This window comes from Lynx rufus, unplaced genomic scaffold (genome assembly GCF_022079265.1).
Source record: "Lynx rufus isolate CCGP_SWC_20201006 ecotype Redwood Valley unplaced genomic scaffold, mLynRuf1.p SCAF_2, whole genome shotgun sequence".
Classification (NCBI taxonomy): Eukaryota; Metazoa; Chordata; class Mammalia; order Carnivora; family Felidae; genus Lynx; species Lynx rufus.
The window spans coordinates 9,147,000-9,174,800 of NW_025814834.1; the positions used below are offsets into that span (position 1 = coordinate 9,147,000).

At 46.2% G+C, this 27,801-nt stretch overlaps 2 protein-coding genes across 16 annotated transcripts in view; one reads left to right on the forward strand and one right to left on the reverse strand.

The window, feature by feature from the left end:
- The window catches only part of SP140 (SP140 nuclear body protein), a 65,811-nt gene extending 57,279 nt beyond the window's left edge, over positions 1-8,532 (reverse strand). For 10 of the 15 annotated variants that reach the window (XM_047085205.1, XM_047085197.1, XM_047085206.1 and 7 more), the window contains exons 1-2: positions 8,461-8,532; positions 6,507-6,635 (exon numbers count right to left, since the gene is read on the reverse strand). The gene's annotated coding sequence lies outside the window, so the exon portion shown is untranslated. Of the gene's footprint in view, positions 1-1,784; positions 1,898-1,933; positions 2,260-6,506; positions 6,639-8,460 lie in introns of those variants that run through there. The other 5 variants (XM_047085193.1, XM_047085194.1, XM_047085199.1 and 2 more) reach the window with 5 other exon arrangements.
- Positions 8,533-8,609: 77 nt separating this feature from the next.
- LOC124516055 (sp110 nuclear body protein-like) overlaps positions 8,610-27,801 on the forward strand; it is a 32,598-nt gene continuing 13,406 nt past the window's right edge. Inside the window, 9 exon segments of the mRNA XM_047085209.1 lie at positions 8,610-8,705; positions 11,109-11,428; positions 13,053-13,221; positions 15,557-15,823; positions 16,147-16,221; positions 18,712-18,789; positions 20,893-20,961; positions 23,034-23,183; positions 25,673-25,741. Of these exon segments, the coding sequence (XP_046941165.1) occupies positions 11,282-11,428; positions 13,053-13,221; positions 15,557-15,823; positions 16,147-16,221; positions 18,712-18,789; positions 20,893-20,961; positions 23,034-23,183; positions 25,673-25,741 (1,024 nt within the window). The 5' untranslated portion in view covers positions 8,610-8,705; positions 11,109-11,281.

Here is a 27,801-nt window from a genome sequence, read left to right on the forward strand (position 1 = left end):
GAGTATAACTTGAAGAAATGGATATGAAAAAAATAAATGGTACCAAGCAAAATCTAAATAAGTAAGTAAATAAATAAATAGCAATATGAATAGCAGCAAATATATATTACAACCTCTAGGGAAACCACTACAAACGTTTTAAAAGGAGCCTGACTCATATGCTAGGAGAAAAAGAGCAAATGGGGTAATAAAGTGTTCAGTTGAAACCGTAAAAGGAAGAAAAAAAAGGGAAGAAAAAGTAGAAACGAAGACAAGTACAATGAGTAGCAACAGTTGCAATTTGGTGGATATTAATCTAACTACATGAATACCCCAAATGTGAATGGCCTCGATGCAACAATTAAAAGACAGAAATCGATAGAGCAATAAAACCCGAAAAGAAAAGAAAAAAAACACAATTGTATGCTGTCTATGAGAAAGCCACCTTAAGCAGAAAAACACAAGACAGATTCAAAGTAAAGGGGTGGAGAAAGATATGTTGTCAACAGCATTATCAAAGGAAAGTTGTAGTCGCTACATTAATTTCAGACAAAGCAGACTTGAGAACAAGGAAAATTGTCGGGTGAATAGGAACATTATATAGTGAAGGGGTCAATTTCTCTAGGAAGACACAGCAATTCTCAATGCGCAAGTAACAAAGTGGCATCAAAGTACAGGACACAAAAACTGATCGACCTACAAGGAGAAACAGACAAATCCACTCCTATTGTTGGAGTCGCCAATACCCCTATTTTAGTAACTGACAGATCGAGCAGGCCGAAACTCGGTAAGAATATAGTCAACCTGAACAGTATCATTAATCAATCTGGTCTCACTGACATTTATGGAATATTCCATTCAACATCAACAAAATGCACATTCCCCTCAAGCTCACGTGGAATATTTACCGAAACATGCCATATTCTGGGCTGTAAAACACACCCTAACACATTTAAAAGGATAGAAATCATTTAAAAATATGTTCTCAGACCACAATGAAATAAAAGTAGAAATAACAGATAGCTGGGAAATCCTCCAAATACTTGGAATCGAAGAACACACTTCTAGGGCTAAAGAAGAAATCTCAAGAGAAATTGTAAAATATTTTGAGCTAGATGGAAATGAAAACACAGCTTATTAAAATTTGTGGGACGTAGCAAAAGCAGTGCTTAGACGGAAACGTATAGCACTGAATTTACACATTAGACAAGAAAGATCTAAATGAATAATCTAACCTCCCACCTGTGGCAACTACAGAAAAATAGAGAATTGAAACCTAATGCAAGCAAAATAAATCAATAAATAAACAACAAAAATGAGAGTGGAAATCAGTGAAACTGAAAACAAGAAAACAGCTAAGAAAATCAATGAAGTCAAAAGCCGATTTTTTTAGAAAAATCAATAAAATCGACAAACCTCTAACAAGGCTAGCAAAGGAAGGAGAGAAGACAGAAATTAGTAGTATCAGACATGAAAGAGGGGTTCATCACTATTAGTCCCACGGACAGGACAAAGATAGCAGACAAACAACACCAGGGAAAACTCTAAGGCGAAGAATTTGATAGAAGGTGAAACAGACAAATTTCTTACAGGACACAAAACACCAAAGTTCACACAAGGAGAGACAGTCATCCAAATGGGCCTATATCTATTAAAAGAATTGAATCAATAATTAAGAGACCTCCAAAGAAGAAAGCATCGGGCCCAGAGCGTATCACTAATGAATCCTACAAAATGTTTAAAGAAAAAATGATGCCCGTTCCCTACAATATCTTCCAGAAATCAGAAAAAGAGGCAGCGCCTACCAACTCATTCTCTGAGGAGAGTGTCACTTCTTTTTCCTACCCGGAGGCCGAGCGCTGGCTGGTTTCAAGCTTGTTCATCTCCCGTCTCTCGGGAACAGGTAGAGGAGAGACTGTGGGCTGGGTGCTGGTACTGGGTGCTGAGGACCTACCTGTCAGTTCTGCAGCTGCTGATAGCAATGCTGATGCCTTCTTGGGGCCCTGGCCACCTCCAGAGTCTGGGGTAGAGGGGTTTCCACACACTTTTACCTTGCTTTAAGAATGCATTGATGTATTTGCCTTGTATTTTAAAAGACAAATTCCCTCCTAGTCAACTGCCTAACATCCCAGCACAGACAGAGCAATGCCTCACTCCCCACTCGGTTGCATTTGTCAATGTTGGGTCTGCTTTCACTTCCCCTAACTCATCCGTGTTCAGATGCCACGCACAGATGCACTCTGGGACAAACTGGCCCCCAGCTACCCAGAAATCAGAAGTTGGACAGCACTCATTCAATTTCAATGTTAATTTTTCTAAAAGGAACTGTTCTGGGCAGAGCTGTCTTTTGCGGTGTGGGGGAGGGGTAGAGGAGGCATGGGGGAAACGAAAGTGTTTGTAGAAGGTGATATGAGTCAGCCTCAAGTTTGCCCAGGGAGCCAATCCTCTGCAATTTAAGAAATCTAATTTCCTCATTATTTCTTTATGTGCAATCTCATTCTGTCATATACCCGTGGAATGAGGCCGGAAAGACAGAAGTAACATGGGTAGATGCCGACCTTCCCGGAGATGGGGACCCAGGACAGGAGGTAAGGGCTAACCCGCAATTGACTGGCGGCCTCCACCTGCCATCTTCTACTGCCAGCCCCACGGGGCCATGGCACTGGCCTGGGATCAACCTTGAGCAGACATTGACTGCCTTTGTGCCTTCCCGGAGCTCTGAGGAGCTCCGATTAATCCAACTGATGGATCTCTCGTGTGTGGCACCCAAAGAGTAAAGGCTAAATTGCTGAACAGGGTGAAATGGCTGCACCAATGCTGGATGCCCTCCACCCAGTCTCTGTGGCAGTTCTCAGCCCCAGGGAGGAGGAACAGGGCCAGCTCGGGGTCCATGGCAGATGGGCCACTGTTCATCCAAGGGCAAGAGAGCAGAAAGGTCTATTTCATTCAAATGGATCCAGGTTGTTTTGGAGTAAGGGGGCAAAGCATGTGTAGGCAGGAAGTGAAGGCCATGTTGCACCTGCCTCTCTGCTAAGGTGCATGTTTGTACCTGCCTCTCTGCCCTTAAGGTGGTCATGAGAAGGAAGGAAAGCCGGACATTCCAGAGCATCTCTCAGGCCGGTGGACTGGCCGGGCACAGTACTCAGCCTGGACTGGACACGGGGCTAGAGAGAGGCAAAATGCTCTTCATTATAAGGCAGGGAAGATGTTCCTCAAATTTCTGGAAAGCAGTCAGAAGCCAGAGAAAACTCCGCACTCCTGCAACCAGAGGGAAGTGCCAGGTTTGGGCAGAGAAGCCTGGTGTGTGAATTTGCTCAAGTGTCTTGAATAAATGGGCCCTTTACAGATGCAGCCTCGGTCAAGGGAATTAAAAGCAAAAATGAACTATTGGGACCTCATGAAGATAAAAAGCTTCTGCACAGCAAAGGAAACAATCAACAAAACTAAAAGGCAACCAACGGAATGGGAAAAGATATTTGCAAATGACATATCGGACAAAGGGCTAGTATCCAAAATCTATAAAGAGCTCACCAAACTCCACACCCGAAAAGCAAATAATCCAGTGAAGAAATGAGCAGAAGACATGAATAGACACTTCTCTAAAGAAAACATCCAGGTGGCCAACAGGCACATGAAAAGATGCTCAACGTCGCTCCTCATCAGGGAAATACAAATCAAAACCACACTCAGATATCACCTCACGCCAGTCAGAGTGGCTAAAACGAACAAATCAGGAGACTATAGATGCTGGAGAGGATGTGGAGAAACAGGAACCCTCTTGCACTCTTGGTGGGAATGCAAACTGGTGCAGCTGCTCTGGAAAACAGTGTGGAGGTTCCTCAAAAAATTAAAAATAGATCTACCCTATGACCCAGCAGTAGCACTGCTAGGAATTTACACAAGGGATAAAGGAGCGCTGATGCATAGGGGGACTTGTACCCCAATGTTTAGAGCAGCACTCTCATCAATAGCCAAATGATGGAAAGAGCCTAAATGTCCATCAACTGATGAATGGATAAAGAAATTGTGGTTTATATACACAATGGAGTACTACGTGGCCATGAGAAAGAATGAAATCTGGCCCTTTGTAGCAACGTGGATGGAACTGGAGAGTGTGATGCTAAGTGAAATAAGCCATACAGAGAAAGACAGATACCATATGTGTTCACTCTTCTGTGGATCCTTCGAAACTTAACAGAAGACCATGGGGGAGGGGAAGGAAAAAAAAAAAAGAGGTTAGAGAGGGAGAGAGCCAAAGCATAAGAGACTCTTAAAAACTGAGAACAAACTAAGGGTTGATGGGGGGTGGGAGGGAGGTGGGTGATGGGCATGGAGGAGGGCACCTTTTGGGATGAGCACTGGGTGTTGTATGGAAACCAATTTGACAATAAATTTCATATATATATAAAAAAATGCAGCCTCGGTGATTAGAAAAAACAGCTTCAGCTAGTCATTGAAATCTCAAGGACAGAGACAGGCTTCCCGTGGGATGGGGAAAGGGTTTGGAACTGACATTACCTAGACCTTAAAGGACGATGTGATTTGTGGGGTTTTTTTTAATGTTTATTTATTTTTGAGAGAGAGTGAGAGAGAGAGAGAGAGAGAGAGATCAGGGGTGGGGCAGAGAGAGAGGGAGACACAGAATCCGAAGCAGGCTCCAGGCTCTGAGCTGTCAGCACAGAGCCCGACGCGGGGCTCGAACTCACAAACCGTGAGATCATGACCTGAGCCGAAGTCAGATGCTTAACAGACTGAGCCCCCCAGGCGCCCCGCTACCAAGTGCGTTTGTACATTATGTCCGTATGTAATTTTTTCACCAATAGCGGCCCTCATTCTGTAAAGGATTTGAAGCAACTTACAAAAACACACTATAGCAGCATAAAGTTGGAAGAAAAAGAAATGGGAGCAAAGCACAAATAGAAAAGGCAAAACCGAGCACTAGAAATGCAGGTAGGACAGATAAATGGGAGCCGGGGCATGTGCAGTTTCCAGGACCTTAGTCAGAGCAGTGTGGCCAAAGCAGGCGAGGCCTGGGGAGCCAGAGGCAAAGCAGGGTGTTTCCAAAGCATGTTCCGCTGAATCCTGCTTCTTCTGACTCACTCTGGATGTGCTAGAAATTTGCACAGACATGTTTGCAAAGTATAGAGGGCCAGAGATTTCTACCTTTCTGCCCACTTCTGTTCTTTCTTGCCTCCAAAGAAGTGAACATGAATCTGGCTGGGACAGATTCCAGATTCCAGGATACCGCCGAGGACATCTTTTCCAGCGGGTGGGGTATGTGTGCCTACCAGGTGCTGCACACGCACGGGACTGCCTGCCACCAGTCTCTGCCCGTCCTCCCTCTCTCCCTCCCTCGCTTTGTGGGGCAAAGTGGCTGTGGGGCATGGCTGTCCTCTGCTCTTGGCCTCCCAGGGGGCACAGTGGCCCAGACAAGGCTGGACACAGACTACAAGAGCCCGCTCTGGTGTCTCCTCCCTCTCCTCTCCCTGCCCTTAAGCAGCAGGCAGGCCCAGGCCGCCACTCAGCTGGGCAATGACATAAATGTGCCAGCTTCCTTTGCTTACAAGCACAAGGTCTTTGGCATTCCTCAGGGGTACTTCTGTTAAGTTCACAAGAAAGCCCTAGTCTGCAATATCATGCATCAGCCCAGATAACAACAGGCTGCAGTTTTAGCTTGCATTTCCCACTGTCTTGTTTTTTTCTCTCTCCTCGCTAGAGAATCAATCTCTCTGGGATAACGTATCCTGGACCGAGACCATCTATGCCGATCAGACAATCCCTGGTTCCTAACACAGGGGTAGAGTTGTTTTCTTTTTCTTCCATATGACCCGTGGGATGAGAAGATTCTGGCCGCCCTCCTTTCTCTGTTTTCCCACCCAGATTTAGGCCAAGTAGGTGGTAATCTCTGAAGCGAAGTCAATGCTTTCTTTTTACTGGAAAAACTCCTCGCCATTTTGCTAAGTGTGCTGAGATCTCACACTTGGAATCAGGGAGTGACTCGTAGAGTCCTGAGTACAATCCAGTGCTAGAAGTTACTCTGCTACCTTGCCCCTGCTTGCCAAAGTCTACCAAACCCCCATCTTTGAACGCTAATAGGCTGTCCACTACTTTTATGTTCAGGTAGGTCACATAACCAATCTCAGATTGATCCTATTTCTGTGAAGTTTCTTCGCTGGCAACTCATTCTCTGATACCAACTTATCAGCAGCTGGAGTTTTGGGGTATGAGTAATCACAACTGGTAATGGCTAACTCGGACAGAAAGTCAATTTCTTAGAAGTGTATCAGGTCACTCCCAGAATTTATAAGAAGGCCGAAGACTGGGATAAGAAAGTAAGCCGTCCGGGCAGTAAGATCCCCAGCCCTGGTCATTCCATGGACCTCAAGTACATGGTGTGGGGGCATTGATCTGGTAAATGTTTTCTTTCCATCCTGGTTAGAAAAGGAGGATCGGAAAGAGTTTTAGTTCCTGCATGACAGATAAGAACATTCGTGTACAGTTTTGTCTTGGGCGTTATATTAACTCACCTGCCCCTTGTCATAAGATAGTCCAAAGACATCTGGGTCCCCAGGATATCCCATAGAACATCACACTTATCAATTACGTTGGTGACATCATGGTGATCGGACAGGATGAACAAGAGTCGGCCAGCACACCTGCTAAAGAGGAATCAATTACCGACCCTCAGCAACAGAGGTGAATGTCAACAGCATTATGATGACCCAAAGAAGTCACACGTCAAAATTCACATACTGCATGTTTTCATTTATGTAAAACTTTGATACAGGCGAAACGAATCTGTACTAACAGCAAGTGCATCAGTGGTTGCCTGATGACGAGGTTGGGGAGGAGGCTATCTATCTGCAAAGGGCACGAAGGAACTTTCTGGAATGATGGAAATGGCCTACGTCATGATTGTAATTACGATTACATTTGTTAAAACTCAACCACTTAAATGTACACTTGAGATGAATGCATTTTATACCCCAATAAAATTGAGCTAAAAAAGAATTGCACACGATTTTAGTAAATTCTCAGAATATATGTCACTGAATATAGTAGCTGAAGTTTTCCCATTATTACCATTTTCCCAAGCAGGTGTCCCTTAGACAGAAACACCTTTTATCTTATTCACATCTGTTTCTAGGCTAATCATCGGGCATTATGTTTCCACTCCTTTGCCTTTGCCTAATCTATCTCTGGGCAGGCTAAAGGAGGAGATCCTTGTTTCCAGGCTGGGATGGCCATGAAGGGGTTTCCCAGGTAAGTGGAGGGTTTCAGGTAAATGAAGTGTAACAAATGCACAGTGGACTGAACTCCTCTCCCTGTTCCCGTCCTGGCATTTCGCGGTGCTGCTTGCTACCTTCCTGTGGCTCTCGAGCCTCTGTCATCCTTACAGGAGTGACCTACCAGCACCAGGGCTGAGCCTATTGACCTAGAATGTGCTCGTGTGGGATATGCTGTGCTGGTGCCTCTGTAGCAAGCAGGTGAACCTAGGTCTCGAGGCTTCTTAGACGCCAGAACCATTTTTCCCACCTTTTTTCTGAGGAGCTTTTGGGTGTCCTGGTAAGGGGAGCCCATGGGTTGAATCCATTTGAGAATTATTGATTCCAATTAAGTTAAACAGATTTCTATGTTATAGGGTCTCTCACAGACATTATGTGCCAATGTGCATAAGGCATCTTTATTTTTATTTTTTTTCAATGTTTATTTTTGAGAGAGAAAGACAGAGTGCGAGCGGAGGAGAGGAAGAGAGAGAAGGAGACACAGAATCTGAAGCAGGCTCCAGGCTCTGAGCTGTCCGCACAGAACCCGATGTGGGGCTTGAACCCACAAACTGAAATCATGACCCGAGCCAAAGTTGGACACTTAATGGACTGAGCCTCCCAGGCGTCCCTGCACATAAGGCATCTTTAAGGGTGTGTGTGGAGGGCCTATCCCATCTTCCTTGAAGTGGCTGTTCTAGAGTCTTCTCCCGGCCCTGGCTCTGCCTTAGACCTGGCTTCCTCACGCTCCTGGCGCCCAAATGCCTGCCTGCCCCCCCCCCCCCGGCCATTTTCCTGCCCAGAGGAATGATTTTCCTCTATATGATTTCAGTTTATATTCAGGTTCCCTTTTGTCTCGACTTTCTTAGGCAATAATTTTATCCTGACAAATTATAGGCATTTCTGGGTCACCTCCCCTCCCCGTCTGGGTTTTGTTTGTTTCTAAAAGTTCGATGATTTCTAGTAAATTCATTCAGTTGTGTTACCAGCACCCCGATTCAGTGTAGGAACATTTTCATCTCCCAAAAGGACAGGAGGGGGAAATAGCCTGGGGGAATAGAAGCGAGTAGGGAAGCGCTCAGATAGTGGATCCCCAGCTCCTGTCCGTGGATCCTGGGGCTGGGCCCTGATGCCTCCTCCCCTCTGGACACCCCTCGTCAGGCTACCCCACGGCGGGACCCCCCACCGCTTCCCCTAAATGCCCCGGGAACCTCACAAGTGTCCGGACGGAGATGGAGGGAGGCGGCAGGCACTGCCTCCAGCTTCCCGCACGATCAGCTCCAAATACTTTCACTTTTCTTTCCTCCGGAAGCCTGGCCCCCCACTGCATGTGGCAAAGCACAGACTTCCTGCTTCACCCACTGGTGTCCCCCTGCTGTTCTCTCCGCCTTCCAGGAGCCATCCCTGCCCCAGCCCCTGACCAGGGAAGGGGCAGGAGCAGGTGGCAAACCCAGCCTCCAGGTGGGTTTTTGTCTCGGCTACTTTATTCTTCATTTGGGGTGATCAGGCTCTGATAGCTAATTTCCTGACAGCAGCTACAGAGTGGAACTCAGCTATTTTAAACTGTGAGACTCTCTCCTTGTGAAATATTGTCTTCCAAAGATAGAGAGGTATGTGGGGTTTAACCAGAGACCATGAAAAAGGGGGACAGACGTGGGAGTCGGGGGCGGGGGGAGCAGAAACACAGCTCGACTCCTTTTGCCCTAAATTCTAGCCCGTTGTTGTGGATGAAAGGGAGATTTGCTCTCTACCCTCCTCTGTGCTCTGTTGATTCTGCACTCAGCCCCAAATGGGCAGATAATAAATAAGTCACAGTGCAAGTGACTAGATGTGGTTGGTGGAAAAAAAAAAATGAGGAGGAAACCCTTCATTTCTTCCCTAGTGTTTCATGAGATTTTTATATATTTTCCTTAAGCACATTTATGATTGTTTCCTTGAAGTGCATTCCTAGAGGTGGAATCTGGGACTCAAGGGAATCCATATTCTAGGGCGTTTGACCCTGATTGCTAACTTCGCCTCCAGAACATTTGGATCTGTTTACGTTTGCACCAGGAGCATCTGTGGTTATTGCGATTAGTCTTTATGTTGGGCAATCTGATAGGCAAATGCTATTAAATCGTCTTCTTTTGTACTGTTCCAGCTACTAGAGAATTGCCATGCTTTTCATATATTTATTGCACATTTGACTTAATTGCCTAGTTAAGCCTTTTGCTTTTTTTCCCCATTTGGATGTTTGTCTTTTGCTTATTCATTTTTAAGACTCCTTCCCATAATAAAAATCTGAACACTCCCATATGAGACCCTATATCATGCACTAGCTTTAGTGGGGCTTTATTCAGACAAGCTCTGCTTTGCCACCTTGGGCTATTTACTTAACCTCTCTGTGCCTTGCTCTCACTCTTGAGAACCATAATAGTTGAAGAATAAGGAAGCTGGTGGATCTTATGTTCTGAATGCTGTTGTATAATCATCCTAAACGTAACCTCAGGGTCACTTCCTCTTGTTACCATGTGACCATTCTGGATTTCTGGGGCTCTGTGCTACCTTTGCAATTTTCTTCCCCACATCATGGATTCTGTCCGCATCCTGGTTGCTAGATTTCTCTTCCACCTGTTCTCAATCTCCAGTATTTCTTCATGATTATAGACCCCCTGAGGCATCTTTTCTTTTCCAGCACTATTGTGGATTACTTTACTCTTACAATGTGTTTTGTTTTTTTTCCTTCTGTCAAATGTAAATGATGTGGGAATGAGGAGAGAGCAGGGCTGCTCAATCTACCACTGGGATTAATCCTGGAAACAGTCATTAGTTACCGTTCAGTTTTCTATTATACACAAAAGGAAGTAGGAAAAACAGGATCTCTATTTCATTTAAAAAAAAAAAATCTCTGGGTGATTGGGTTTTTCTGTTTACACTTCTATTCCCTTGACAAGTTGTCAGGAATTCATCTGTAGGTTTTCTGCCTCTAATAATTATTGATATTTTCTCATGACCTATCAATGGCTAATTTTTATCAATGTCGCATGGGATGGGAAAGGCACATGTCTGTTCTGCGATATGTAATTGATACATATAATAAATCGGCTAAGTTGCCTTTTACTAATCACGTCTTACACCTCCTTCGTGTCTATTTATGTTTGGCCTATTTGTGTGTGGAAGGTTGTAGGTGGTTTACTAAAGTTTCTAAATATTATCAGGTTTCTATCTTTCTATTCATCATTGGGTAGTCCCTCTTACATGAGCTTTGCTAGTGTCTGTCGTAAGGTGTGGTCCAGACAACCTTAACTCTGTTCAGTGTAGCCACAGACCGTAGTACTTATGACCATAAACCTAGAAGCAGAACATCGGAATGTGTTCACCTCTATCACTTCCAAGTTGTGCGATTTAGGGCAAGTTCTTAACACATCTCTATGTCTCCATGTCCTTCACAATACAATGGGTGAAATCATAGAAACCATCTTGCAAGGGTTTTGTGACGATCAAATAAGTTACTGCATGTGAAACCTTTATAATAAAGTCCAGCACATAGGAAATACTCAATAAATATTAGTGACTTTTATAGTTTTTAATTTTTTAAATTTTTTTAGTTTATTTTTGAGAGAGAGAGAGCAGGGGAGGGGCAGAGAGAGAGAGAGAGAGAGAGAGAGAGAGAGAGAATCCCAAGCAGGCTCCACACAGTCAGCACAGAGCTCGATGTGGGGCTCCAACTCACAAATTGCGAGATCATGACCTGAGCCAAAATCAAGAGTTGGACACTTAACTGACTGAGCCACCCAGCTGCTCCTATAAGCTATTTTTAATATCTGTCTCATATTTACCAATACCCCTTTGAGATTTCAGCAACCTATTGTTGGTCAATTTCAGCCTCCATTGTCCTTGGACGTTGTCATTGCCTCTTACACCCGTGAGCCTTTGAGGAAGACTGCTACAGGATGACTTTGGGACCAGGATGGTGATCTGAAAATGCCCACTGAGCACAAACAGCAGCTCCCCGAGTTCCCAGAGTCTTTCCTCTCTTCTCGTGCCTCTTCCGTAGGATGTTCACCATGACCAGAGCCTTAGAAAAGACTCTACGCCAGCACTTCATATACCAGAAGCTGGAGATTGCCTATGCCATACACAAGCCATTTCCCTTCCTCGAAGGCCTCCGAGACAACTCCTTCATCACTGAGACGATGTACAGGGTGAGTCGTGCTGACTGCTTTTCCATGGCAGCCCAGCACCCCCCACCAACAGTTACTGAAGTTTCAAACCACAAACCCTTAGAGCTTGGAAGGTCTAGTCCAAAATGTTCATTCTCAGGGAAAGATGGGGTTACAAGGGCAGCCATACAAACGACTTCGCCCCACGTGCCTTAAAACGAGAGAAATTTATTCTCTCACAGCTTGGGAAGCCAGAAGTACAAAATCAAGGTGTTGGCCATGTTGGTTCCTTCTGGAGGCTCCAAGAGAGAGCCTGTTCCCTGACTCTCCTACCTTCTGGCGGCACCAGAAATCCTTGTAGAAACTTCACTTCCAATCTCTGTTTCCATCTCTACATCAATCTCTCCATCAGCTCTTCTTTCCCTCATCTTTTCTTTTTCTCTTCTCTTCTAAGGACACTTGTTATTGTGTGTTAGAGCCCACCCTAATCCAGGATGATCTCTTCTCAAATCCTAACTTAATTACATCCGCAAAGACCCCTTTTCCAAATAAGGTCACATTCACAGGTTTCAAGTGGACACATCTTTCTGGAGGGTGGCACCATTCAACCCGCTAAGGGTACCCTCCCAATTCTTAAGAGCTTGTTGTACGCAGTCCTTTCAGACTTGAAGCAAAGCAGGCATTGGAAGATATGGCTATATGGACAAAAATGGCATTCTTTTCATGATTTTTGTTTTTTATGTATTTCCTGAGCCCTAAGCCCAAGAAAGGGCAGCAGTGGTAGAGTGTTCTTCTCCCAGGCTTGGCCTGGTTGGCTCCAACCCTTCTTCGGGTCATAGCCCGGATGTCACTCCTCAGAGAGGATTCCTTAACCCACTCATCTAATTGATTTCCCATAGAAATCTATGCTTTCCCTTCATAACACTTCTCTCAAAAGCAACGGGGCATTTCTTTAATTTGTGTTTATTATTGAATGCTCATCTTCTCCACCCGACAGTGTCCCTTCCTTCACTATGGGTAGCACCACGCTGGTCTTAACCACTGCTATATACCCAAGGACAAGCCTAGTAGGTGCTCAGTAAGTGTTGTGCAATCAATTCTCCTGCCATGTTTCTCCTTTTGGCCAACTTCTCAGGAAGAGGAGTTCTCTGGATGATTTCCTTGTTGGCTAGAACCCATTCAGGCCATCTCAAGTCAAAGAGAGAGAGTAAGAGAGAGACAGAGAGGAGACAGAGAGATCAAACAGAGGCTAACAAGCGATCAACAGAATTGCCACTTGTGACCAACTAATTGGTCCTTTGCTGCAGAGTTCTGCCCAGAGCCTGAGAGACATAGTTACATAGTAGGAGCCTTTGACTACCTTCCCTTCCCTCAAATTTCTCTCTGCCCTCAAATATACCTAAAATAAGGTTCACAAAGCAGACTTATTTTAAAGACGGCTAAGTTATTTATTCCTACGACCAACCATCCAAAAATAGGTGAAGTTCTGGAAGTAAATATGTGTAACTGTGACTTCTCTGCCTTCGAGTCTATCTGTACGTTTGTGTTAAAGTCCTTGTTAGAAGAATGAAATACTACTCTTACACTGTGGCAAACCACAAACGTAAAAGAAACTTCCATTCCATTTTATGATTATTCATCACCATCCTTGGTGCCATTTTTCAAGGAATCCATGGAAGCCTACAGAAATCAGGTCCCTGTGCCCAGACTGGTGTACAATATCCTCAGCCACCTGGAGAAGATGTTCAACCTGTCATTTCTGCAGATGCTCTTCAGCCGAATTAACCTGCGTGAATACCCCGACCTGACAAGGATCCTCAAGAGTTTCAGAAGTGGTATGAGTCTTTCCGAATATCTCTCGGGCTGTAGGAGCAGGGACCAGAAGTTGCTTTGCTCCAAGTGTGGGTTGGCTTTCAGCCCCGTGGGCGGTGCCCCTCAACTGGCCGGTTCTCTGGGGAGATAAGAAGCTGACTCTCTAGCAGTGCGGCAGGAAGAGCCGTCTCTGGCCCCACTTCTCTAAGATGAATTTCTAGAAGACACAAACATTTCTGTCTTACCTGTTCTATGAAGTGGGGGAAAGCTGTACCGTTTAGCACCCTGGACAGTCTCTAGGGAAGGAAAAAATGTGACTGAAATGCAGTTACAGAGACTCAGTCTGGCAGAAGGATAAGGAGGGCCAGAGGGGAAGGGAAATGAATAGGGATGGATAATAAGTATCTCTCTCTCTTTTTTTTTTTTTTTTTTGAGTACTTACTATGTACCAGGCATCGTCCCAAGCACTGTAGAGGGTTATCTCACATCATCTTTATTTTTTTTAACATTTATTTATTTTTGAGACAGAGAGAGACAGAACATGAGTGGGGGAGGGTCAGAAAGAGAGGGAGACACAGAATCCGAAACAGGCTCCAGGCTCTGAGCTGTCAGCACAGAGCCCGACACGGGCCTCGAACTCACAGACCTCGAGATCATGACCTGAGCTGAAGTCGGACGCCCAACCGACTGAGCAACCCAGGCGCCCCTCTCACATTATCTTTAAAACAACCCTGTGATGTCATTATCAGCCCCATCTGACATGTGAAGAAAGTATAGCTCAGAATAACCTTCCCCAGGTTACTTGCCTGTGAAGAGCAGAGCAGGCGTCCTACTGGGTCTCCTAACTCTGGGGCCTGAGCTCTCAATCCCTCTTCCCAACAAGGTGGAAGGCGCCGCCTAAAGCTGGAGGAGAGGGGAGAGGGAGCTGGAGACAGACAGAGGGTATGAGAAGGAGAGGGAACGTGGAAGCACGCTGTGAACGAGAAAGAGCTGGACAAATACAGAGCAGGAGAAAGAGCGAGGACAGAGCTGGGAAGAAAGAAGCCAGGGCAGGAGGAACAGGTGACACCATCGTTTTGGGCTTGCGGATAAACACTTTGGCCAAGGCGCACGATTCGCTTCCCCGAGAACAACAGGAAGAGGACCGGCGGCTCACACTGCACTGGGACCTTACTGTGAGTGGGGTCAGCGCTCTTGACAGCAAGAGGTTCCTCCCCAGGAGAAATGACTCCTTGAGCTAAAGGGGCGGCAGGGCGCAGGTGCACGCGGGCTGGTGCTCCCGGCGGCAGCCAGGCAACGCGGGGAGGCCTGGGTTCTCAGAGGCCACGCTAAGTCAGTCCGAGGGCCAGAGGCACCACACACCTCTGTGCTCCCCGACCCGGCCGAGCCCGAGCGTCTTTCTGGATCTGTAGCCCTAGGCTCGTGTTCTGAGCCCCTCTCCAGAATCCCAGCTTGCTTTCCTTTTTCTGTTCACTGGTCGAGACGACTTAACTTCTGAAATAAATGATGGAGAAGAATCGTAAGAGAAACCTGGCCACGGGAGGCATAGCGTGCAGAAAGGCGAGGGCCTGGGGTATTGAGGATGCGGAGGAAGTTTGCTGTGGCCCATCCCAGGGTGCAAGGCAGGGAGGTACAGAAGCGCAATCTGCACAAATGAGCAGAAACCAGAGTAGACAGAACGCACCTTGTGAAGGAATCTCTATTTTATCTTCTTTGCTACAGGGAGGTGTGATGTGTTTACTTCTTAAAACAGGGACACGTATTCGAATTGTACCATTGTACAAGATAGTCTAAATTCTGAAACCAAAATTAAAGAAAAACTTAAGAAGATTAAGTCCCTGAGGACTAAGTCAACTTCATGTGTGAAACGACTTTGGTCTTAGCCCAGAGATTGGATGCAGTTATATTTGAACTGAATGCCCCAAATCAGTAGCACAGAGTAGAAATGGGCCACGAGTGGATGATGCTGGTGATAAATCAGTTCTCCACACCTAGGGGAGAATGAACCAACCACCCCATGCCCCTGACCCTTTGGAAGTCATGTGTGAAGAAATTCCCTTCCCCAAATAATTCTTTTTTTATTTTATTTTTAATGTTCTTTTTTTTTTTTTTTTTTTTGAGGGAGAGAGCATGAGCAGGGAAGGGGCAGAGATGGGGGGCGGGGGGGACAGAGTATCCAAAACAGGCTCTGTGCTGACAACAGAGAGCCCGATGAAGGGCTCGAACTCACAAACCGCGAGATCATGACCTGAGCTGAAATCAGAAGCTCAACCTACTGAGCCACCCAGGCGCCCCTCCCTTCCCCCAAATAAGTCGGAGTCCCCGGGGTGTTGATGTGTGCTCCTTCACCAATCCCAGTTGTCATTTCCTACGGAGGATGGAACAGAGCCGGGCCTACCCTCCTTGAAGTCCCAGCCAACTCAGCCAAAGGGAGCTCCCTCCAGACCCTGCTGTCGTTGCCCCCACCCCAACACCGATCACAGAGCCTCTCGCCCCGTGAGCCCAGTGTCAGTGAGCCCAGCGCATCCACCCAGCACAGCACTGAGATCCGGACTGGATCATCCAGCCCTCCTGGCCCGGCCGTGGCCCTCCCCAGAGCCACCCAGGAAGGAAGGATCACTCCAGGTGAGAAGCAGACCTTGTCCAACACCTGTGTATGCCCAGCCTAGGGTAGCTGCAGTCGTGTCTAGGACTCCAAGGTCTCACCCTTTTGTTAGCCTGGTCCATCCCATGTGCCCACCTGCCACACACAGCCCTTCCCGGCACTTCCAGGGGCCTGGGTAAAGTCAGGAGCCTGAACACCTGCTTCCCACCCTTGGAACAGCCCCACCCTCTGCCCTTGGGCCCTGATGCTTCTGGCCTGGGTGTTTCTAAATGTTTAATCTCCTCCCTGACACTCTGTCCCCGTGCCCTGTAATGATTTTTCTTCCTCTCTTCAATGACCGATGACAACTTAACATCCTGCATAAATGCTGAAGAAGACTCACAAGAGGGACCTGGCACCCCGCCTGCCTCTGTGCAAGGTAATGTTGCTTGGGACTGACTTAGTTCAGTTCGAGGTGGGTGTGAGGGGCAATCATGCACCTGTCGACCCAGGGGCTTGTGGCAGGAGCCCAGGGAAAATGAACTGAGTGTGACAAAAGAAAAAGAAAACAAGGGACTGATGCTCCAACTCAGCACTGGAATCCTTGTCAGGGATACCTCCATGACCAGTCTGATGCTGTGATGCCCACCCGATAAGTGTTCTTAAATGACATGTAACTTGTGCGGTACACCCCTCTGTGACCCTTACTCAGTTGCTCAGGCTCTGATTACAGGGGCCTTTCGGTTTCAACCACGTCCATTTTTATATGGTTTGGATTCTAAGAGTAATGTTATTGAAATTATTGGAAAAGATGATAAAACATTTAAAGACCTGACGGACCTGATTTAGCTTCCAAAACTGTTTCTAATCTCCCCAGCCATCATCATGAAGGACTCTGTTAACATTAAATATAACCATGGAGTACCATCGGGTGTTGTCAAAAATGGTATCGTGGATTCTGAGTTCTCCAATACTGAGAATAAAGGGCTCTATTTGGTTCAAGTGTTTCCTTCACTCCTCTAACACCTAACATCCAAATAAGGTTAACATAATCATGAAGCCAATAGCAATGGAAGACTCCATCTGCTAGATGAGCGAAAGAAAGCCGTAATTAAATTATTCAATTCGTAGGTAGTGAGTCACTATATGATACACCTGAAACTAATATATGCTAACTACACGAGAATTAAAAAATTTTTTAATAATAAAACAGAAAACAAATTAGTAAGTAGCTAGTTGATTGTTGACTCCCCCCTCTTTCCCACCCTTACTGGGCGTTGGTGTTGCGTTGGCCCCACCACGTTTACTGGTTGGAATAGACTGTTTTTGTTCCTCCTCCCTCTGGTCGCTGTTTGCTGGTCCTGGGATCTGAAATTCATCTTCTTTGTCTGCTCAGTGTGCAGTAACAACCCGAGGCCCCAAATAAAAGATAAAGAAATGCTCAAGAGATGCCCCACCCTCCCTCAGGTCCCGTGCCAGGAAATGTTGATGCGAACAACTATAGCTTGCCTTACTTTTCATGTCTACCAAGAGGAGAGGTCATTTGGATCTTCTCGAGACAGGGCTCTCCTTACCGCTCGTGACCACCATCTTGGCCCAGCTTCCAGCTGCACACCCAGCCCTCAGGAGCTTGGATGGGCAGGAGATCCTGGGGAAGACAAGGGAGATGAGTCTGGAAAAGGTAGACTTGGAGGAGGGGCACCATAGATGAGCGAGCCCAGTAGCACCCACAGGACCTAGACTACAAACATCACTAGGAGGTCTACTAAGGGAGAAAATTCATCTGCGTGAGGGCTGTGGCAGGACCCCTGGGGACAGGACAGGGGACTGAGCCAGAGCAAGACTGTGTGAGTCAACCACACTCTGAGGTGCTCAAAGACATTGTGTGCCCCTGACACAGATGGCCCAGATGCGGACGGTTCTTCTTCTGAGCCCTCATCCTGACTGTGGAGAACGTTCACCTTCAACCCTCATCATTTCTATATTGTTTAGATTTTTAAGAGTTGATCAAAATAATTTGAAAGTCAACAAACTATTTAGAATGTCTAATGACTGCTTGCCATCTGCCTCAGATGCCTATCCTAAGGAGCCCAAAATTTGAGACAGATCTTATTGAACCGTGTAAACAAGAAGAAGGTGGCAGTCTTACTTGAGATTTGTTAGGACTTCAAACCCTGCGGTCTGCTTAGTACGGCAAAAACAAGAACTTCGCATTTATTTACTATTAACAGGTGCTGGCAAATAGAGACTAGCTCCTGCTTTCTTGTACACAGAAATATAGAAGGCACTTAGCCTCCTTCACTATTTTTCAAGGTGAAGTAATGACAAGGAGAGAGGTTCAAAAATATCCATTCACAAATCTTTTTTTTTTTTTTAATTTTTTTTTCAACGTTTATTTATTTTTGGGACAGAGAGAGACAGAGCATGAACGGGGGAGGGGCAGAGAGAGAGGGAGTCACAGAGTCGGAAACAGGCTCCAGGCTCCGAGCCATCAGCCCAGAGCCCGACGCGGGGCTCGAACTCACGGACCGCGAGATCGTGACCTGGCTGAAGTCGGACGCTTAACCGACTGCGCCACCCAGGCGCCCCTCCATTCACAAATCTTTAAGGACTAGCATGTATTTTTTATATGGCAAAGACATTCCCCTTCACTGAAGCCAGTGACCTTGACCAGAATTCAAGATCAGCACTCTCAATGCTCGCAGCCTTATCCCCTGCATGAGGGTTACTGAGGGCCCCTTATTCTTCTCTTCTGTCGAGTAAGGGGAGTCCCTCAAAACAGGTCAAACTGAGCCCTCCTCTGAGGGCGGGGATATCACTGGGATAGCCACACTGGTAAGTGTAACCACAAACCGATCAAATCAAGGCAGGGCAGACTTTTCCTTCTGCCTGTTCCAAGCTCTGAATCGAATTCTGTTTCCTTTGATAGAGATAAGAGATGTCTCTCCTGAACCAAATGACCCCAAAGAGCTCCAGGGGGCATCCATCACACTTCCCAACAAGAAAGGTAAGGGAGGGTTACCGTTCTCCTGTGGACCCCAGGAGCATGACTGTGGAGTGACTTTCTGTTTTTCTGATCGTCTTTTGTCAGAAGCACCCACCATGTGATTGGAGTCACGATGCTCATTACAGTTTGTTTCTGTAGCTCCCATTCACTGCATCTTCCTTGAAGGCCTTCATTAAGAGCGTAGGGAAACCAGACGGCACTGGGGGCCATTGAAATACGTATCCATTGCAATCGCCTGCTCTGAAACAGTCAAGGTCTCCTTTGCCCACAACTTCTTGGAGGGTTAGTCGCACCTCCTCTTTAACTGAAAGTTGGTTCCCCGAGAGGGCACTGCTTTCTCGTAAGACAAGGCTGCCTATTATCTGCTCTTGCTCACCTCATGGTGGGAGACAGGGTGGATGTCCACTGCTTGCTACATACTGCCCCTGACTAGCCCTTTGCTCCTCTGCCCTCCATGGGAATGAAATACTCCCTCTGTCTTAATCACTGTCATCCTTAACTTGTCCCTATTTCCCCAGCAGACCTCTAAGGCTACCTTAGAATTTTTCTGTCAGTTCAAGTCCTGCTATCATCCTGGACACCTTGAAGGTGTCCCATCCAACAGACCCATCCAAAACTCTGGTCCCTCAGAACTTTCCTCTGCTCTTTTCCAGTGACTTTTTTCTGCACCGATTCTTGGCCTCCTGGACCCAAAGACAACCATGGGTCCTCTCATCGTTGAAGCCTGGCTCCACCTCCCAATAATTAATTTCAGAATTCTTTTTTTTTTTTTTTGACATCTAATCCTTGAAGTCTGCTCCTTCTACAGCTATTGTTCAACCTCCAAACTCTCCTCTCCAGCCCAGTCTTAAACAATTAACTCAAAAGTATCCCTGCCTGATTTCTCCCTTACAACTTGTTCCCTCTGGAGCTGTTCTTCAACCTCACTTGGATGACCAGTCCATTGGCTTTTCCCTTTTCTGGTTCATCATATGCCTCTCTTCATGCCCCTTCATACCAGGTTAGAGGCCACGATCCATTGCTTCAGTAACTTATTGCTGGTATCTTAACCAACCTTGCCACTCTGCCTTTTCCTAGAACCCTCTGGCGGGTCTTGGAGGGACCCATTATCTGCTTTCTGCACACCGGGTATGAAGGCAGGCACTTCACTATGGGGAAAACCACACAGCAGGGCAGAGCTCATGTGTTGTGCCTTCACGAGCCCAGGGTAAATGATCCTTCTACACTGCATGACAATTTCACTTCCTGCAATGATCCTTTCCAACCCTGAGCTTTTTTTTTTTTTTCAACCTGCTGGCCCCCCTCACCACCTCCTTTTCTTCTTTTTTTAAAATCTTTATTTTATTTTTTTTTAACGTTTATTTATTTTTGAGACAGAGGGAGACAGAGCATGAACGGGGGAGGGTCAGAGAGAGGGAGACACAGAATCTGAAACAGGCTCCAGGCTCTGAGCGGTCAGCACAGAGCCCGACGCGGGGCTCGAGCTCACGGACCGTGAGATCATGACCTGAGCCGAGGTCGGCCGCTTAACCGACTGAGCCACCCAGGCGCCCCTCCCGCCTCCTTTTCTTAACAGACTACTTTTCCTCTTACTACACCAAAAGGTATAGGATGGGAATGCCCTCACTTCCTGCTACCAGCCTGCATTTGCCCCCTCCTCTCCACTTCCCTCTTTCTCTCTAAGGCAATCCTTCTGCCTCACCTGACCGTGTCCATGACCCCTCTCTCCTCTGAGAATTCAGCATCTCCCTGTCACGGGATCTGCATTCAGTCACTGCCCAAGCCTATCACAGCTCATCAAAGGAGCTTCCTCTTGATCCTCAGCTCACTTCACCGGCTTCCATAGCTCACTCTTCCATTTCATAGCTAGAAACGAGCTACCTAAACTCATTGTCCCAATCTCTTCATGTCTCTCTCTCCTCTGCCACTTTAGAATATCTTCTCCATCATTACTCCATGAGGCAGCATCACATAAGGCCACCAATGACCTGCTCGCCACTATTGTTTGAAGACCAAAAGTGAGCGCTGAAAATTGTTGACCTTTGAGGTTGGCAGATCTATGTTTGTAGCCAGGAGAAGATCATCTGTACCCTTTCTCTTTAGGCAAGAAAAGAAAAAGAAGTATCTGGTCAACTCCAAAAAAGAGACGCCAGAAAAAAAGCCTCTCAAAAGGTAAGACGAGAGAACAAGAAGAGGTGGGAGGCAGCAGACAGCTCGTGCTTGTAGGTTAAGGTGTGGGAAGTTGAATTTCATTCTAAGCGAAATGGGGAACCATCGAAGAGATCCGATCAGTGAAGTGACATGATCCCATTTTACATTTGACAAGAACAGTTTTGGTTCAGTGTAAAGGATGAATTGGAAACAGAAGAGAATGGAGGCGGGACAACCCTTGGAAAGGGGAGGACGCCATGCAGGTTGACAGAACTCTGCATTCAGATCTGGCAGTGGAGATAAGGGCCAGTTCAAGAACAGCTTGGAAAGAGAGTTGATAGAACTTGAAAAATTAGGAGCTGGGGAGGAGAGAGAAACCAAGGCTTCCTCTTCAGTCTCTGGCTTGAATGGCTGCGTGAATGGTGGTGTACATTGCTAAGGGGAGATGCAAATAATTTGGGAGGAAATCTTAGGATTTTCCATTTTTGACCTGTTCACCTCAAGATTTGTGCTAGCTGTCTATGCTCTAGCTCCATGCTTTGTCCAAAACTGTGAAGGGTCTGAGATGGTTCCCCACTTGCATAGGGCCGTTCTTTGTGTATATGACCATGCAGGAACCCCAGGCACCTGGATCAGGGGAAAGAATTCCTCACTGACATCACAACCAGCTCAACATCCAGAGTCACACTGCATTATCTACCCCCAAATGCAGACCCACAGGCAGTGAGAAGAGAGCTGATGGAATCCTGCTGAGAGGCAGATGATATCCCATAGACAAAGGATAGAGAATGATGGATTTTCTGTTTATAGACAGGACAAGGAAGCCATCTTCCTCCTCTCCTGAAAGGAGGGAAAAACAAAATGCAAACAAACAAGAACAAAACTTTGCTGCTTTGAGATAAGATTAAACTGATCCTCTGTCCTCACCCTCATCTTTTGGAATTGAAATGCCTCTTTCTAAGAGGCAGAGAAACCCCAAGTGTCTTCAGCCTTTATTAAAGATGATCCACATTCTGGGCTTCATCCCTTTTGATGTGTAAATACCAATGGAGAGAGGGCTCCAGTAATCCTGGTACTTTGGGACTTAGCTTAGGAAGCTAGCCCTGCTGTAGGCATTTGGCAATCTCAGGAGAGGAGAAGACTTATTATCCTTTTGGATCAAACAGCAGTTTACCAGCTACAGATCTCATTCTCATGGTGTATGAAAAGCAAAACGTTTCTAGGGATGTGAAAGCAAGCATTCCCTGTCTTAATTCTGTATACATTTTCATGCCTCCGGAGTCTAGGGCTTTTCGCAGAAGTACTGAGAAATCAAGGGAGCTTAATTTCCCCCACAATAGGGAGAGGGGGAAGTGGGTGATGGGCATTGAGGAGGGCACTTATCGGGATGAACACTGGGTGTTGTATGGAAACCAAATTAACAATAAATTATATTCAATAGAAAAATAGAAAAAAATCTGGCACTCAATAAAAAAATCAGATCCAAAGATATAAATGTGAGTCCTCGGCAAAATAAAAGTATCCAGATCCGTGGGAAAGAGAACCCTAACCCTTACACCCTTCCTTCTGTCATCGTCATTGTAAATCCTCTCTGTCCTAGCCTCACACTCTACCACGCAGCCCCTCGATTCTTTGATACCTTGCACTTTTCCCACTGGAGGCACCTGGGGAAACTTGGATCCCTCCTGATCCACAAGTAGGTCCTTGGGAATCTGGAGAAGTACGTTATAGCACTCCTTGGGTGCCAAAACAGGCTACCTGGCCATCTTTACTCAGATGTGGGCACCTCCAGGAAGAAGGTGTCAGACATGGCCCAGGAAAGAAAGCCCTCTGCTCTGGGAGTCTGGTTAATTTCAACAGGTTGCACAGGGCTGAGAGCAGATGGTGAGTCTAAGGGAGAAAGAAAGGTGCGCACAAGAAAGATACAATTGCAGAGAACTAGCAGGAGAAAAATGAGGTACAGGGGTACAGAGATCTCAAAGGGTCTGGGGGCATGGGAGGGAGAGGAGGAGCTTCCCAGTGAAAGGGCACCCCAGTGCCTTCACTGGAGGGCACCCCAGTGAAAACTATTCACAAATCACTATTTGGCCCAGGGAGAGCCTCACCTGAACACACAATCCAAAAAAAGCTCCAACTGATGGATCAGGCGACTGAAAGGAAGGACGATTCAACCAGCAACTCAGAGGTCATAACAAGGGCCCAAAAGGCAAGGACTGGATGTACACAAACCTCTGGACCACAGGGTAAGGCTGGCTACCGAATCTGCTATAAATGCTCCATGTGGGAGGGTCTTTCTCGGGACGGACATGGGGTTGGGTGGATGTGTGAAGGAAACGGTAGAAGAAGGGAGCGGTGCAGACAAGACGGCAAGGAACTTCTGGGCTGGGAGTGGTTGTGGGTAGAAGCCAGCGTGCTCCCAGCACACAGGTCACCTCTACATGGACTCACGTGACCACTTCCCAGTGTCTACTGTTTACATTTCCATTAGTAGAGTCACCACAACTCCGCTGAGTCTGGGGGCTCCCGTCTCGATTCAAGCTGCCCCCATACAAAAAGTGGCACCACTCCTCAAAGTGCACGTACTCCCAGGAGTGTTTCTTAATGGCTTCTTTATGGAAGTGAAGTGGCTTAGTCAAAGAGTCTACATGTTTAAGATTAGTACATACCAGGGCGCCTGGATGGTTCAGTTCGGTTAAGTGTTGGACTCTTGGTTTCAGGTTAGGTCATGATCTCACAGTTCGTGGGTTTGAGCCCCATGTCAGGCTCTGTGCTGTCAGTGTGGGATCTGCTTGGGATTCTCTCTCTTCCTCTCTCTCTGCCCCTTCCTCTCTCTCTCTCTCCCCCTCTCTCTCTCTCCCAAAATAAATAAATAAATTTAAAATAAAATAAAGCACATACTGATGATCAAATTATTGCCAGTTTAGACTCCCATTAACATCATACAGATGCCATTTTCCCTACACCTTCACCAAAACTAGAAACAATTAAGAGTCTTCTGTGTTGACAGATTAAAAGCAAAGAATGATATTCCACCCATGTTTTCCTTTGGTTTTCTTTGCACCATGCATGTGGTTAAATATGCTGTGGTAGATTGTATTACTACTCACTGATATCTCGGAAGGTTATACACTCTTGCCCTGTGGACTCCAGAATGGCCATGTCACTTGACTTGGCCAAAGAAATGTGGACAGAAGTGTGAGGGTCGCTTCAAAGCCAAAGCTTTAAGAGCCTGTGTATCATCTTTATTTCTGCCATGGGACCAACAATGTTCTAGACACAAGTTGCTTTGTCCCCAGGATCCGTGTGTGTCAATAACATGGAACCTCATCTAACTTGTGATGAATGAGTAGCACAAGGGAGAAGTAAAACTGGGTTGTTTTAAACCAACACTTGGCAAACTTTTTCTAAAAGGGGCCAGATAAGAGCTTTGCTGGCCCTACAATCTCTATTGCAACTACTCAACACTGCCATTGTAGTATGAAAGCAGCCAGAGACAAATATGTAAACAAATGCACCTGTCTGTGTTCCAATAAATCTTTATTTACAAACACAAGCATTGGACTTATTTGGTCTTCATGCTATTATTTGCTGATACCTATAATTAACCACTGAAATTTGGGAGAGTCATAATTTATCATAACACCACCTAGCCTCTTTCTACTAAGATAGCTGTTTGTTAAATAATTTTTTATTAGAAGTTTTTCCTTTGAGGTTCACTTGTTCGTATTTGCCCATTTTCGTATAGGACTATTCATCTTTTCGTTTGATCGATCGATTATGGAAATCTACTGTTTGTTATCTCATTGAAATGTTTCTGCTTTTGTTTTTATTTTGTAACTCACTTGAGAAATTTTTGGTTGTGGAGAATTTTTTTGTAAATTTGTTTAGACAAATCAGTTTGTCTTTTCCAAGATGGTTTATGCCAGAGTTTCTCGACCTTGACACTTACTAGCATTTGGGACTGAATAATTCTTTGTCATGAGTGCTGTCCTGTGCCTCACGAGATACTGGGCAACATCCCAGCCATGAGATGCCAGTAGCGTCTTCCTCCCAGTCATGAGAAACAAAAAGATTTCCCAACATTGTCAAATATCCCCTGGGGGACCAAATCAACCAGCATGGAGAACCATTGTTTTATGCCCTGTATTTCTTCCTTAAAAAGTCCTTTCTATGTGATATTTATAAGTTTATATCCTTTATCTACTTCTAGTGTTTGTATTAAATACATATGTACACATTATTATATTGATTATTATATGTTAATATATATTACTTATGAAAACATGGTTTCTGTAATGTTTTTAGCCTTCCTATCTGTCTATTAACATGGACTTGCTATTCCTCTATGATCAATGCTGTAATGTTCCTTTCATAAGACCCACGTCTAGGGGAGCCTGGCTGGCTCAGTCGGTTAAGCGTCCGACTTCGGCTCAATTCATGGTTTTGTGGTTTGTGAGTTTGAAACCTGCGTCGGGTTCTGTGCTGACGGTTCAGAGCCTGGAGCCTGCTTCGGATTCTGTGTCTCCTTCTCTCTCTGCCCCTCCCCCGCTTGTGCTCTGTCTCTCTCTGTCTCTCAAAAATAAATAAATGTAAAAAAAAAAATTTTTTTAAAGACACATCTATCTTGTCTCTCCAAAGTGGTAGAAAGACAGAAAAATTTACTTGAAAATAGTTGATATATAAAGCATATAAATCTGTTTCCAATTATAAATGACATTAATTATTTTTTTAGAAAAGAAAAGGAACAACGATGTCAGTTCAAGTTCAACCAGAAGGTGTCAGAAAAATATTCCCCCAAAGGGTAAGTAAGCCAGAGACAGGGACTGGCCGTCAGACATCACTGGTGCCCTGGCCACCTGCCGATTGTTTGTGTCCTCTCTTCCTCCTCCTTCCCTCCCATCTTCGTCCTCCTCCTCCTCTTCCCCCTCCTCCTTTTCTGTGAGCATTCATTTCTCTTCTGCGTTGGTAACATTTCTTCAGCACTGTCCCCTCTCACTCTCCCTTCCCTCTTTAGGCTCCGGCGACATTGGCATTCCTCCTCCCCCCCCATGAATTTATCATTGAAGTAGAACAGGGGCTACTTGAGGTAGGGTCCGCAGACTGGTGCCATCCACAAGTCTGTTGGTTGCAAGTCTGCAAAAATAAAGAGCTTATAAATCAACCGTGACACTGAGCACCCCGTTTTCACAGCAGGACCTCCTCAGCGGAGATGCCTTATTTCTATTGGATCAAGCTCCTGTCTTGTCACGCACCGGCACATTGAGTAGCACTGGTGTGATGCTTAAGAAAGATGCACGTACCGTAAATGTACAGCCTGAGGAATTAACACAAAGGCAAAGCCCGCATGTACTTAGCGCCTAGGTTAAGAAACAGAACATAGCCCACACCCGTAATCCAATCCCCACCTACACCCCGAGGGTCACCAACAGCCTGGTTTCTCAAAGCATAGGCTCTTTGACACTGGATGCTTTGCCCTCCTTTCCTGCCCAGGGCTTCCTCGGTGTGCCCCCCTCACCCACCCCTTCCCCGAAGCTGACCGCCCTTGTTCTCCTTCTTCCCTTTGCTACACATCCCCAGGCCTCACCTTGAACTAAGCGTTCTCTGTCCCAGCAGGCAAGGGCAGGTTTTCCTGACCCGCCTTCGTGGAACCCAGCGTTTTTTTTTTTTCTTCACTGCACTTGTCACGACTAAAATTAACTGTCTGTGTACATCCTGTTCACCGTGTGAAAGTCTGATGAGGTCAGTAAGTGGTCGGTCTTGCTCTTTGCTCTATGCCCAGTGTTCCCGTGCCTCACACAGTGTATACTTAAATAACTGTGCAATCAATACATTATCTATTCTTCTTCATGAAGTGTGACTACCAATACGAGAGACTCCATGTACTCAGAGAATGCACTTGTGCGCATTAGAAAAAGTGCCCTTTCCTCAATACGCTTTACCCACATCTGTCGGAGCTGACTCCTAAAACCAGGTCCTTTGCTGCCCTCTGAGAGAAGGTCCTCGTAGAAAGTATCCAGCTCTGGGGCGCCTGGGTGGCTCAGTCGGTTGGGCGGCCGACTTCGGCTCGGGTCATGATCTCGCGGTCCGTGAGTTCGAGCCCCGCGTCGGGGTCTGTGCTGACAGCTCAGAGCCTGGAGCCTGTTTCGGATTCTGTGTCTCCCTCTCTCTGACCCTGCCCCGTTCATGCTCTGTCTCTCTCTGTCTCAAAAATGAATAAACGTTAAAAAAAAATAAAACATAAAGTATCCAGCTCTGAGTATGAATCAGAGCCCTCCTTAGAGGTGGGACCCTTGCTCAGTGCACAACCCACCCAACCATACGCAGAGGCCCTGATAACAACAGAAGTGTACCCACTTTACAATTGGCAAAGCACTTTGTTCTGCGTTTTGCCATTTAGCCGTCATATAAGTATTGTTCAGCCCACTTTACGGATTCAATTAGAGCATAAAAGACTTGCATGAACAAAGATCAACCTAGGTGTTCTAAGTGCAAGTTTTTTGTTCTTTGCACTGAAAAAAAAAAACAAAACAAAACTCCCCGGTGTCTTTAGGAAACACGAGTAGGAAGCACGAATCTAAGCAGATGCTGAGAGCTGTCTGTCAGCGTCAGCTTCTTCTCTCTCCTTGGCACTTCTGCCCTGGCCGTGCCTTCTGATTTAACGCCGGCTGTCTCTGTGTTGTTATCGACATACAGTAGGGAGTGCTGTTGAGGCATTTCTGACAGTATGAAAGGAACTGGGGGGGGGGGGGGGGTCCAGCAGGTCTGGATTCCACTGCCAGTCCCACCTTGTACCGTGTGGGGATGTCCGGGAATTCCGTCTCCACCTTTGAGCCTGAGTCCCCCATCTATAAAATGGGGATC